Source organism: Etheostoma spectabile, chromosome 2 (genome assembly GCF_008692095.1).
Source record: "Etheostoma spectabile isolate EspeVRDwgs_2016 chromosome 2, UIUC_Espe_1.0, whole genome shotgun sequence".
NCBI classification, from domain to species: Eukaryota; Metazoa; Chordata; class Actinopteri; order Perciformes; family Percidae; genus Etheostoma; species Etheostoma spectabile.
The window spans coordinates 24,700,090-24,713,460 of NC_045734.1; the positions used below are offsets into that span (position 1 = coordinate 24,700,090).

At 42.0% G+C, this 13,371-nt stretch overlaps 1 protein-coding gene across 1 annotated transcript; it reads right to left on the minus strand.

The window, feature by feature from the left end:
- Positions 1–1,317: 1,317 nt before the first annotated feature.
- LOC116705538 (fascin-like) lies at positions 1,318–8,334 on the minus strand. The gene is given in 6 exon segments (XM_032541744.1): positions 1,318–2,707; positions 3,917–4,087; positions 4,407–4,528; positions 4,699–4,855; positions 7,374–7,472; positions 7,475–8,334. Coding segments are annotated over 6 exon segments (1,530 nt in total). The 5' UTR covers positions 8,208–8,334; the 3' UTR covers positions 1,318–2,459.
- Positions 8,335–13,371: the final 5,037 nt, after the last annotated feature.

The following is a 13,371-nucleotide window of genomic DNA, read 5'->3' on the forward strand; positions in this document are numbered from 1 at the left end:
AATTCATCATTGGTTTGGGACTTTTCATTTTGTTTAATATGTATCAAATATCACCAAAGTTAGCCTTTAAATAATATTAATCTGTTATTTGAGCTAGCCAGCTAGTTAAGGCCAGGCAGGTTTTTCTTGCACCTCTGCAGTCTGAACAATTGAATGTCTGTTTTCTTGGCTTTTAAGTATCCGCTCAACCAAATTACAAAAAAGTTGGTTTACAGTAACGTTAGCAGCTCTGTGACGCTGCTGAGTTGAATGCTAATGTCAGCGCGCTAACATGCTCACAATGTCAATGTTGACATGTTGATGTTTAGCAAGTAGCAAGTAATGTACCACGTTGACCATCTTAGCTTGCATGCTAACATTTGTTAATTGGCACTAAACACAAATTAGCTTCAGGTGGCGGCGCTAGATGAAAAGTTAGATGATCACCAAAGTTATCACAGCTAATCCTGAAGGGGAACAACATGGCTGTCTGAACAAAATGGAAATCCAGGGGAGTCCATCCAATTTTATTAACTAAACCCACAAACGTCGGGGTGGAGTTAAAAGTGTATCACCAATGTCCGGAGGCTTCACTTTTTGGACATTATAGATATCGTTTCAACATTTTGTGCCGGAGCATCATGATGTGGACATGTCTCATCTAGGGCCGGGATGATATGCTTTTGTCCCGATTTGATTCTTTCCCGACACATGGGTGCTGATTCGATTTGCGATTTTCATTTACTGCGATTCTAGAAGTAATGCCATTCGATAATATTGAGTATTGTGATTTTCTTTTCTTTCTTTAACAAACACAAAAGTTGAATAATACACTTCCAGAGACAATACATCATGAGACATTTCTAAAAACCAATTGTTTTCTAAGTAAAATGCACATCACATTACGCATGTCAGTCAGTCAGTGTGACATTTATATCATTGGTAAATCAGTACATAACCATTTTCTTCTTTCGCTGTTTTGATGGAAACAGATATGATGTAGTCTCGGCTGCGGAGACTACATATTAAGGTGAATTATTGATAAAAAAAATAAAAAATATCGTTCCTGTGCGAAACAATACATTTTAAAAAATCTTCGCAAAAAAGCACATTACATACAATTTTCGATTTCTTTCCCACCCCTAGTCTCAACCACAAAGTAAATGACTGACAGAGCCATTGCTAGACCCATGAAGCCAGCTAAAACTAACAATATACTGTTAACAGCTACTACAGAGACTACTTCTTTAGTAGAACGTTGATCCAATTAAAACTCTTGAAAGCAAGGTCTGTGGAATAGCTATGATCATAAAATGAAAGAAAACAAAGGAGAAGGTGCACTGTTAAGAGGGAAAACTTTATTTTTTACTCCGTTCAGCTTAAATGTAAGAACATGAAAAAGACTGAAATGCTCTATGGAAGGCACAGCGACAACAATAGCCAGAGAGACTCTTTCATTGTGTTACACACCAGCAGCAGCACCCAATCTAAGACAAACATTTCTTTGTAACAAACATGGTTTTTAATTTCTTCGTTGGACATTATGTGCGTTTTGAGTTAGGGGAAAATTTATATATTATGCTGCATTTTTAGTTTATGGTTTTGAGTGTGCAGCAGTAACTAGTTTTTATCCCCACCGCCTCCCTTCCATTCCTTTCAACTCAAAGGATGGTCATTCTAACTAATAAGGCTTCTTTAGTAGATGAGTGAATCTCAAAGCTCCTTTTATTTGTTTCCTCCTGACGTGTAATTAAAGAGCCTTACACTTATCAGACAGTGGTTTATAGGGGAAAAACCTTTGATACCCCTATTTTGTGGCACCGTCTATATACATTGTCTCCCTGCACTCAGAGTGAAAAAGGAACTCTAGAGAAGGGGCAAGTGCTGTAGGCAAAGCCGGTGAGCTGCAGCCACACCCCTTTTATTCTTTTTTCCCCCCTCCTGCATCTTTTCGGGTTCTATGTAATATCTGTATTCACTGACAAAGAAAGCCTTATTTACAGCAAAACATGTAAATCTGTAACATTCCTTTATCTGATGCATGTTGTGCTTTATAGTTTGAAAGGGAGCAGGAGATGAAAGCAGCGCGACTAGCAGGGGAAATTTTAAAACAGGAGAAGGTTAGATACTGTAGTTGTTTACCTGTAGTTACCCGATGGGCAAACCCAATAAAAGTAGTGTTCGGACATATGGGTAAGCTTGTGAAATGGACTGGAAGTGAAAGAAATATGTAACCAGACAAAATTTCATTCTAAAAATCTTGTACATAAAAATCTCCAGTAAAAGCCCAGTGGGAAAGATAAGACAAAAAGGGAAAAAAAGAATACAAAAGAAAACACTTGTAGTGCTTTGGTGCCATGATTTCCCCATTTTATCAGCTTCAATTCCATCTTTCCCCCATCCTCCAGACAAAACAAATTAACACACGACAAATTTCCCAATAAAACAACACCACATGACCCGGCACCCCCCAGCACATATTAGTAGTTTGAAGCTGGGTCAGATAGGGAAAGTCCCGGTGTGCTTTTAGTATTCCCCGGGGTGGCGTGTCCCCGGGGGCGGCGGGCCTTTAGCCCTCCAGCATGGTCCCCTTTAAGGTACTTCCCCCCCAGAGCACGGATGGCCATCTTGTTGAGGTCACAGAACTCAAACAGAAACTGGACAGGTGTGGAGCTGCTGCACCCCACCGCTGTGTCGTCTCCAACACACCAATACTTCCCCTGGGAGTCTTGACAAACAATACACACTTAATAAAACCTGACTCACACACACGGTGTTCAATGTTTTTTGGCCCTAACAGCTCCTTCTAGGCAGCGCGGCAATGGTTATGTTTAGGGTTAAGGTTAGGGTTAGCTGCCTGGAAGGCGACGTTGGAGGCAAAAAACACCCATCGAGCCACATACACACACACACACACACACAGGACAAATTGACATGTTTACATATTCAAATAATTAAGTGTATCACTGCATTTAATATTACACTCCTGGTTATGTTATGGGTGATGCAAAAAAACCTTTTATTTTATTTATTTTTTGATTTGAATATTACCTGCCTCATTTTGCTTGTTATTTACATGATAATATCACCATATCATCATGGAAAGAATCCATTGTTCAGCCCAAAGTGTGTGTTATGGTTGAAATGATAAGAGATTTCAAATGACAGGTGGTTGTTGAGCCATAAAGCCATAACACAATTCCCATCAGCTGTTTTAACTATTGACTTTCTTTCTCTGCATCACAGAATAGTTAAACAGGGCTGTGGTGAGTCCACTGAGACGAGAGCAAATAGGGTGATGTAAATCTGATACAGTTTCTTACAGTAAAAAAGGCTTCATACAATTCTCAAGTTTCTTTCAGATGAAAGAAAAGACGCCTCCAGTTTTTGGTGGGATTGTCTCAAAAAACGTGCTGTATTCACATACATTTTCCACACATTATTATAAGCTGCACCAATACTTATTGTTTATATTAGCAATGGATCAAAATACTTTGTGTGCTATGAGAGTCACATGTTTTAACAGACTCACACAGGATTATCAACCAACTCGGAGGTTCCTCTCAACTACAAAGTAATTTAGCGTCTTTCAGCCATTTTTGGTTTTACCGCCCACCACTTTTAGTTTAAGCTCGCTGCTCTACTGTGGTTTCCAGATGCAGTGGGCAGCTTTTTTTTGCGATAAACCCGCTGTACGCAACCTGTCCAGCATCATCAGACTGCCGCAAATAGCTACTAGCTGGTAAACAGTTATTATATTAGTTTCTACAATCAAAAACATCTGCCATCACAATGCTAAAACATGCTACATTCACATATTTTCTACCAGGGCTTTCCACAATTATTGGGATTTATGTCCAGCAGTCATGTAAAGGTATACTTGTCATAAACAGGTTGAACATGCAATAACACCAGAACAGTTCTATAAACGGCCCACCTTTAAGGGAGTAAGCTCCGTTGTGGAACTCCATCTGGAAAACGTCGTATGATGCACGGTTGGAGTCCAGGGTCGCCATTCCAGCTTTACGAGCCCCGATGAAACCGTGCTCCCCACGAAGGACGATGATTGGACGGTTGATCAGCTTCATCAGGAACTGTTCAGCTTCCCCTAAAGAGACAGGCTCGTCAGTGTTGTGTCAAACAGATCTGGGCCTTGTTTCTCAAAAGCATCTTGAAGCTACTTGTGAGGTTCTTTTAGGAAACAGAGTCCGTGGTTTGTTATTTCTCCTCATTAGGGATGGAGAGAGTGCTACGATATCCTAGCTGAGAAGAATTGAAATACAGGATCCTTTCGAAACATTTTGACGTAACTTCAAGTAATATTAAATGTTCAATGCGCTCAAAAAGGTAAATGTACTTCTAATACTACTACTACTACTTTGTTACATTATGGCGAGCAGTTCAGAAACATCAGAAACGTCACTGACCTGCGCTGTCAACAGTAGCAGCTAGCTGCCCGTTCCTCTTAGCGATCACATATTTGTTGTTAGCAGCACGCACACACACACGACCGTCACGCCACTCCAGTTCAAAGTAACTGTTGGCCGACCTGTCACACACACACACACACACACACACACACACACACACACACACACACACACACATATTATCAAACTTAACGAGTAGACTTTGAGGGATGTGTATGTGTGAACTAAAGTTTGTGATATTGAACCTGGTGCAGAGTGTGTGTGTGTGTGTGTGTGTGTGTGTCGTTACTTGGTGGAGGCAGTGCACTGCAGGCCCCCAGATGCGGTCAGGGTCCAGTATTTTCCAGCAGCGGTTCTAAAGGCACACTTCCTGTCCTCACGGCTCATCTCCAACTGGAAGACTTCCTGGTCCCCTTCCTCGTCCTGATTGGCTGACAGGTCCATGCCTAGAAAAATGGAGCCGTTTGTTGTCAGATTTCATTTGATGATGTTAAATGTGTGGCCACATAGGTATGTTGTAATATGACGCCCGGGCAGGAGATGTGGGAGTGAAACTGATAGCTGAAAAGCAAAAAACAAGCTTTCCAATTAATTATCAGTGGCAATGCCAAAAATGTCTTCTGACTGCATTCTGGTCTAATACTGGATACTGTGGACAAATTAACATCTCTGCTTCTCCGATGGTGAATACCTAATATACTTATTAGCACCATGCAATAAACACTTCTAGTGTTCTTACATAACTGAGACCAACTGATGCCACGTCTCAAAACATAACTGTGACTGAGTCTCAGTCTGAGACTCGTCAGTTGTGTAAAGGCTAGGTCTCAGTTATGTAGGAAAACTAGAGTAAAGAACTTTTTTTTTTTTAAGATTACTTTTTTGGGCATTTTAGGCCTTTAATTGACAGGCTAGATGAAGATATGAAAGGGGAGAGAGAGGGGGAGTGACATGCAGCAAAGGGCCGCAGGCCGGACTCGAACCCGGGCCCCCTGTGTCGAGGAGCAAACCTCTATATATGGGCACCCGCTCTACCAACTGAGCTATCTGGGTGCCCTAGATTAAAGAACTTTTAATTGATTTTTAGCCGCTTTTAGCGGAACAAGTTAATAACACATACTGTATGTTTGTTTTAAATATTCTTTTTATCTACAGATAGCTCATTACACACTCCGCCAATAGTATGAAAACAGTGTATGAAACGGGCACACACTTCCTGTCTTCTAAGTTGTCGTGGCAAATGACTTTATAACAACTGTGAATCTCTCCGCTATAGAACAGTACAGAAAGAGTCATTAAGAGACAAAGGGTCCGCTGGCTAACAAAATGTCTGTGCAGGCCCATACTGAGCATATGGTCCCGTTAAAAGTTATTGGACTACAGATACAGAAGCAAAGGTTGTCCTTTAAAGGTCCCATGGCATGAAAATGTCACTTTATGAGTTTTTTTTAACATTAATATGAGTTCCCCCAGCCTGTCTATGGTCCCCCAGTGGCTAGAAATGGTGATAGGTGCAAACAGAGCCGTGAGTATCCTGCTCTGCCTTTGCGAAAATGAAAGCTCAAATGGGCCAATTTTGGAATCATGCCCCTTATGAGGTCATAAGGGGGTAAGGTTACCTCCCCTTTCTCTGTTTTGCCCTCCCAGAGAATTTGGCCCACCCCTGAGAAAAAGAGAGACATCATGGCTTTCGAAGGAGCAAAGTGGCAGTTGGTCAAGGTCACACCCTCCACCTTGCCCCACCCTCTCTCCCCCAAAAGCTACAGACTCAGAAATGGAACGTCCTGATGGCTGTAATTCTGCACCAAGACTGAATTTTGGGAAAGAGACTTCAGATACAGCATTAGGGGACCACTAAGGTCTATATAAAAACATCCAAAGAGCACCATGTCATGGGACCTCTAAAAAATAATGGACATACCTACTTCAGTGGTCACAAGTCACTGCCCTACACTGACCTCATTCAAACATTACTATCTTTCTTCTTCTGCAATCCATGTCTCCTGGTACACACACACACACACACACACACACACACGCACGCATACACACACAAACAAAAACACAAAAAACAAAAACTAACAAACAAAATGAACCGATTAGTTGTTTGGCCTATAAATTGTCAGAAAATGCAAAATATGTTGATCAGTGTTTTCTAAATCCCGAGATGACGTCTTCAAATGTCTTGCTCTGTCCACAACTCCAAGATATTTAGTCTACTGTCATTGAGGAGTGAAGAAACCACAACATATTCACATTTAAGAAGCTGGAATCTGAGAATTTAGATTTGTTTACCCTTAAAACATCACTCAAACCGCTTGATGAATTATCAAAATAGTTGGCAATTCATTTGATAATCTTTGATCCTCTAATAGTGACTGCATGTGGATAAACTGATGTCAATGATCAGTCAGGGTCAGATAGAAGCACATTAGAGTGAGACTGAATGGCAACAAGACAAAGAGGTTCCATGTGGCATGTGGATCCACATTCAGGACTGTCTGAGTCACACCTTTCTCGGTTTTCTCTGCCTCTCCTCCATTTTTCCCTTTTGTCTCTAAACAAACACCTCCTTGTTTTCTGTCTGTATTCCCAGTCTATTCCGAGATAAAGACTGATGGATAACTGTGGACTGAAGCAGCCACAATGCAGGGGTAGAATTACTGCAGAAAAATGTAGAGGCTGGCCAACAAGGAGAGAAGGAAGAAGAAGGGGAGGCTGGGTGAAGAGAGAGAGAGAGAGAGAGAGAGAGAGAGAGAGAGAGAGAGAGAGAGAGAGCATGATAATGAAAAACACATGGTATGTGGAAAATGAAGTAACAGGAGTTTCTAATTCTCTTGTGCTCTCTCTGTCAAAGACAAAATGCAACAGCTGCATCTGGTGTGTGCCCAGCTATGCAGTGACTTCATCTCTACAGGGAAACGTGTTTCTTCTTTCTGGCTCTGTGTGTCTGCAGAGCCTCACCTTGCCTTGTGGAGACGTTTCTCTCGTTGCCCGCAGTCAGCACGACCTGCGCGTGGCTGCGCTCTAGGCCAAACAGCTCATCCTTCCCAACCCGGGTGATTTGCCAGACTTCATTGTGCCGGTTGGGCCCGCGGGTGCCAGGTAGCGGCCATTGCAGTCGCGGAATGCCACTTTACCGGAGCGGAACTCCAGCATGTAGCCGGTGTCCTTGTCCGTTTTTGTGGACAGGCTGCCATCATTGCGGAGGAAGCGGTTGTCAGAAGTCTCGAGGTGGTAGCGCTGGTCCCGGTAGACCAGTGTCACAAGCGAGTCCACGCCCCACGGGACATCCCGGTCGATTGACACCTCCTGCCGCTCTCCGTGCGCGCTCAGGTGAGCGAAGCGTTTGCGCGCGAAGCTGTACAGGTTGACCTGCGGGTGCACAGCCAGGTGCACGCTCCATCTCTCTGCCGGTGTGGCAGTTTGCGCAAAGCAGGTGATTCGATCCTCGCTGCCGCAGAGGTACCGGCCATAGGGCTCGGACTGCAGAGACCACCGCCCGTCCTCGTGCGCGGTGATGACGAAGCGGCAGTCCCGGCTGCCGCGCGTCTCGCTGTCCGCGGTAACGTTGCCGTCTTTGTCCGTGGCGAGGTAGCGGCCCAGGTGGGAGCGGAGGAACACGGCGCTGCCGTCCTCCCCGGTCTGCTCCAGGGTCCAGGTCTGCTTCTTCTTCAGGCTGCTGGCCGAAGCGTTGATTTTGAAGCCGAAGGTCTCCGCAGTCAGATACTTGCCCTCGCTGTTGATGAGCCCCAGGGGGATTTGTAGCAGGTCCCCGTCGGCGCCGTTTGAGGACATGGTTGCCTTGTGTCAAGAGGAGCAAAGAAAAGAGATGCTCTTGTTTAAAGAGATGGGCAGACAGAGAGAGAGAGAGAGAGAGAGAGAGAGAGGGAGTGTGGGGGTGTCAGAGGGAGGGACAGAGACAGAGAGGGAGGGAGAGAGAGAGAGCCGCTCTCCTGACTGATGACAATGAGTGTCCCCTTGTCTAAAGAGACAGGCAGAAAGGGAGAGAGGGAGTGTGGGGGTGTCAGAGGGAGGGACAGAGACAGAGAGGGAGAGAGGGGGAGGAAGAGAGGGAGCTGCTCTGCTGACTGATGATGATGAGTGTCCCTGACTGCCTCGCTGAAGCTGCACGAGTGGGAGTTTTTTCCTTTTCTTCTAACAGTGGGCTAAGCACCCCAGATACAGGAAGAGGAGCTGGAGACAGATTACTGCAATTTTGGCAGTGGTGCAACTAGCAGTGGGAACTAAGCAGCCTACGTTTACTCAAGTAGGCTACTGTTCTGAAGTACAAATTTGAGTCAGGCCTATTTTTCATGCCACTTTCTGCTTCTACTCCACTACATTTCAGAGAAAAATATTGTAGGCTACTTTTTTACTCCACTACATTCATCTGACAGCTTTAGTTAGCCTACAAGTTATTTTACAGATTAGGATGTTTGCACACAAAACACACAAAAAAAATTGTTTTATTATAAATTCAACTACCCAACAATATAACGGCCAAAAAGTCCAGCTGAAACGATGAGACCATTAAACACAGAACTGTTTGCATCGTTTTCAGATTTTTCTGTATTGAGTACTTTTACTTTTAATACTTAAAGTACAATTTCCCGGTGATAGTTTTACTTAAGTAGCCCACAACATCAATGTAGGACTTCTAATAGAGTATTTCTACAGTATGGTATTTGTACTTTTACTTAAGTAACAGATCTGAATACGTACACACATAGGCCTACTACAGCCTAATCAGTATCATCCAAACTATTACCATTACTAATAGTCTATGTTTCCCCCTACTTTCCCTCCCTCTAATTGAGATCTGCTCACCCTCAGTTCCACATGGATGGAGCCATTCACCCACTGACAGAACAGTGTTTGTCTTCAGGGCTGCGTGTGTGAGCTGGGTTATGAAGACATGAGGTAAACTTTGAGAACAGGATGATCTATAGCCCATGTAACCAGATATGTTCACTTTTACCTGTGGTGGAAGAAGTAATTGAAATACTTTACTCAGCCTATGTACCAGAACTATAAAAAAAAAAAAAAAACCTCAAATATATATCGGCCTAACTATGATACAAGTAAAAGTCCTGCATTCAAAACCCTACTTAAGTAAAGGTACAGGACAATACATTTACCAATGTATTGGATAAACTTACCATATCTGTTTTTATGTACAATTTCAATCTGAAAGGTAACTTAAGCTGTCAGATACACGCAGGGGAGTAAAAAGTACCCCAACTTCCTTTTGTGTAAAGAAGCATAAAATGGAAATAGGAAAGCAAAGTACACATTGGCTAGTTCAAAATTGTAAAAAGTACAGTACTTGAGTAAACTTCAACCACTGCTTTGACTTTTGAGTACTTTTGGTCTGTGGCTTTTTTTCTTTTTTTTCTGGTTTGGACGAGACCTCCCTGTTACAATTAAGGGGCATTTAGCTGTAATGCTAAATGTTAATTACAGCATGTGATGCTGTAATTAACATTGGGCTTCCAGCTTTGTGTCCAACAGTTTGAGGATGACCCTTCATTTTTTTAACATGACAATGCCCTCACACGCAAAAGCCAAGTCCATACACAAATAGTTTCTGAATGTGCTGTGCACTGACCTCATCCCAAGCCAACACCTTTGGTTGAGATGGATGAGAGATAGAAACACACCAAACTTCTCATCTCTTTCTGTGTCCTCTCTCTGTCCTTTAATTCCCCCTGGTGACATCTTGTCATGGTAACGGACTGCATGTGTGCTGCTGTGACACAGTATGTCCCGTTGTAACGTTCACCTCTCGTTCATTTAAACACACACACGCTCACACACAAACACACACACTATATTTCAGCATTGCATTACGCCCTGAAAATAGAAAGGACTGTGTTGAATGAAAAATATTGAGTTTTTGAAGGAAAACATGGAAATAAGTGTGGGTTTCTGTTTGGAGCATCAGTGTTTTCCTGACCTTGTTCCACCCGTTTCCATCCGCCGGTCTGGTCTGGTCAGCCCTGCCTGCCTCTTCCGTCCTCCTCCCCTGGGCTCTGGCATGACTCCTGCCTGCACATCCACCTTTATTTATACTGGAGAGAGTGTTAACGGGTGTGCTTATCTTCTCCCCACACCTAATACAATAATATAGGCTGGCTAATGCAAAGCCCCATGAGAAGCTTATTTACCCAGTTAAGCCTTTTGAGACATTTTGTTTGTTTTCTTCTCCTGTGGCAGTCTTACACTATGAATCAGGTTATGTTAATGTAGGTTATGTAATGTTTTAACCATGTATTAAAATATCTGATTAGAGTGTTCTAAACAGGGGTATTTTACAAAGGTACGTTCTTCAGTGGAATAATGATAGCAGAGTGGTGGACGGTTGTGTCCTGTCATGTTGATCCTCCTCACCTATAAACCAATTACTTTTCTATTTTTTAGTGTTGAGTAGAGCCCGACTGATTAAGGATTTTTAAGGCCGATACCGATACAAATATTTGGTTATTTAAAAATCCGATATATCAGCCGATATATATTTTAAAAAACAAATCCAGAAATGCAGAACAAAACATAAACAGATTTCCCTAATATTATTTATTCGTAGGTATTAATGAGTTCTCACTAAAATAATATGTTAATAATATGTTTTATTGCCATAACAGAACAGAAGAACATTAAAATATATTAAAGTTCTGATAATTAAAATGTATAAAAATAGTTGTAGAATGCCCTCTGGTGGACAAACTATGCAACACCAACAACCATAACATGGTTGACAGTCCATTTTTATTTTATTAATAATATATTAATATACTAATAATTTATCGGACATTATAAATGCTGATACTGATAGATCGGGAAATGCCTAATATTGTCTGATAATATCGGCCCGCTGATATATCGGTCAGGCTCTAGTGCTGAGGGACAGAACTGAGTATAGTTCACAGCAAGCAAATTTGCACAAGTTTGCATGTGTACAGCCTGTTTTCATGTCAACATTTATGCAAATGACTGTCCTGCAAATCCCATGGGATATGTGGAGCGTGTGTATGTAGTGCCTCTGCGTTTTTTGTGCATCTCGTGTCAATTAACTCAAAAAGAATGACAACTTTGATGGTAATGATGGCGCAGTGGATATGACACATGTCATTTGCTTATGATATAGCAATTGTAAGTTGCTTTGGTAAAAAGCGTCAGCTAAATGTAATGTAATGATATGTGATTTAGCTTATCAAGTACAAACGATAACCTTTGCCAGAGAGAACGCTTTACATTAAAATGGTTTTTTTTAACATTGGCCTCTTGCTGCTATCATGACCCAGTGGCTCTGCAAGTAACAGTTTATAAAGTGATTTGACTGAGAATGAATTCACTGTGAGTTTAAGTCCTGAATGAAAGAGTTGATAGAACAGTAAAGCTGCATATGTTCTTGTCAGTATGGATAAATCACATGTAGAAGAGCTTCAACTAAAGGATGAGGATCAAGTGAGCATGATAAGATAAACAAAAAAACAATGAAAACATTTACAAATATTTGAGAGAGGAGGAAAGTAAGTGTGGAGGTGGGGAAGTTGAAAAAAGCATGGCCTGGGCCTGGGCTGCTTGATGCTGGAGAGCGTTGAGCCATTTACCCCAGACCACATTGCCCCCATGTGGGTGTTTAGAGAACAACAGCAAGGACATGGCTCTGCATGGTATATGACAAAAAAAAACAAGCTTCTTCTCATTATTATCCAACCTGAAAACAAACTGAGACAAAATATATATTGCATGTTGCAGCCATTAAAATGTGTATGGTCATTCCTCAGCTTCCTCCCATTTACAGTTAAAGAGACTTTAGGTTTTAGACTTTTTCAGAGGAGGGTTTTTTTTCAGCTTCCGAGAAGAGTCCTTGTCCAAATGGACCTTCCATTGCCATGGAGTCCCTGAGAAAGTTAATTTCCACCACAGGGATTTAAAAAATTTAACTTAACATCCTCTGGACCATCAATCATTCTCTCATCATAAACGCCGGCTCTATTCAAGTGTCCCAGTGAGCCAGAATGCTCAATACCAGCACCCTAAAACCAAAGCGTCTCCCACTGAGACAGGTCAGTGTCCACCCTTAGTCATGTTAGTTTACAGTGTTGAAAGTTGATCTAGTTTATTCAGGGACACTGATAGCTGTATTTAATAGATGTAGTCAAGTCAATAGGTATTAATCCTATACCTTATATTACAGTTGTGATATAGTTACATTTGTGGGCAATGGTGAGACAGTATTATCAGAAAAACAACAGTAAGAAGAGGCATTTGCTGATGTTAATCATGATGTTAATACACATATAATTTGTTCTAAATGAGCTAAAACAGTACTAATTCAGGAATTGACTTTCAAAACTATATTTGGTTTAAATGACCAAAATCATTACTTTGTCTATGATTAAAGTTACAGATCCATGAACTAAATCCCCTGCTGGTGTGGCCTTCCAGGTTCTCTGGCCTCCGGGCAGCATGCACACAATGCTTAAGTTAGGTTAGTAACACAGAAATCCATCCACAAACATCCACACAGTACAACTAACACTGCACAGCGGATTTCCACATTAGGCGTTGATTTTGCAGTAACAACTGGAGACAGGAGCGTTGATTGGAGTGTTGTCTGCTCACTCACACAGCTGATGTGCTGACTATTCTTCAGTAGGTGTAGACCTCTATAAAACACAACAAAGACAGCCACGGTGGTTATGGTGAGGACAAGTTCATTTTGATTAAAAAACTATCTGATTAAATCATGTTTATTCACTGTTTTATTACCATCATCTCTGCAGACACGGTCAAACTAGGGGATGGGTTTTGTCCTAAAGACTGAGCGTAGTAAAGGTTTACCCAGGACACAGCCTGTGTTTTAAATTACACATCCAGTGAATGGCAAGGCCACAGCTGCAGCATAAAGTCAGAGTCAGGAGGTAGTTTTGTCAACTCTTCTGGACTCACAAAA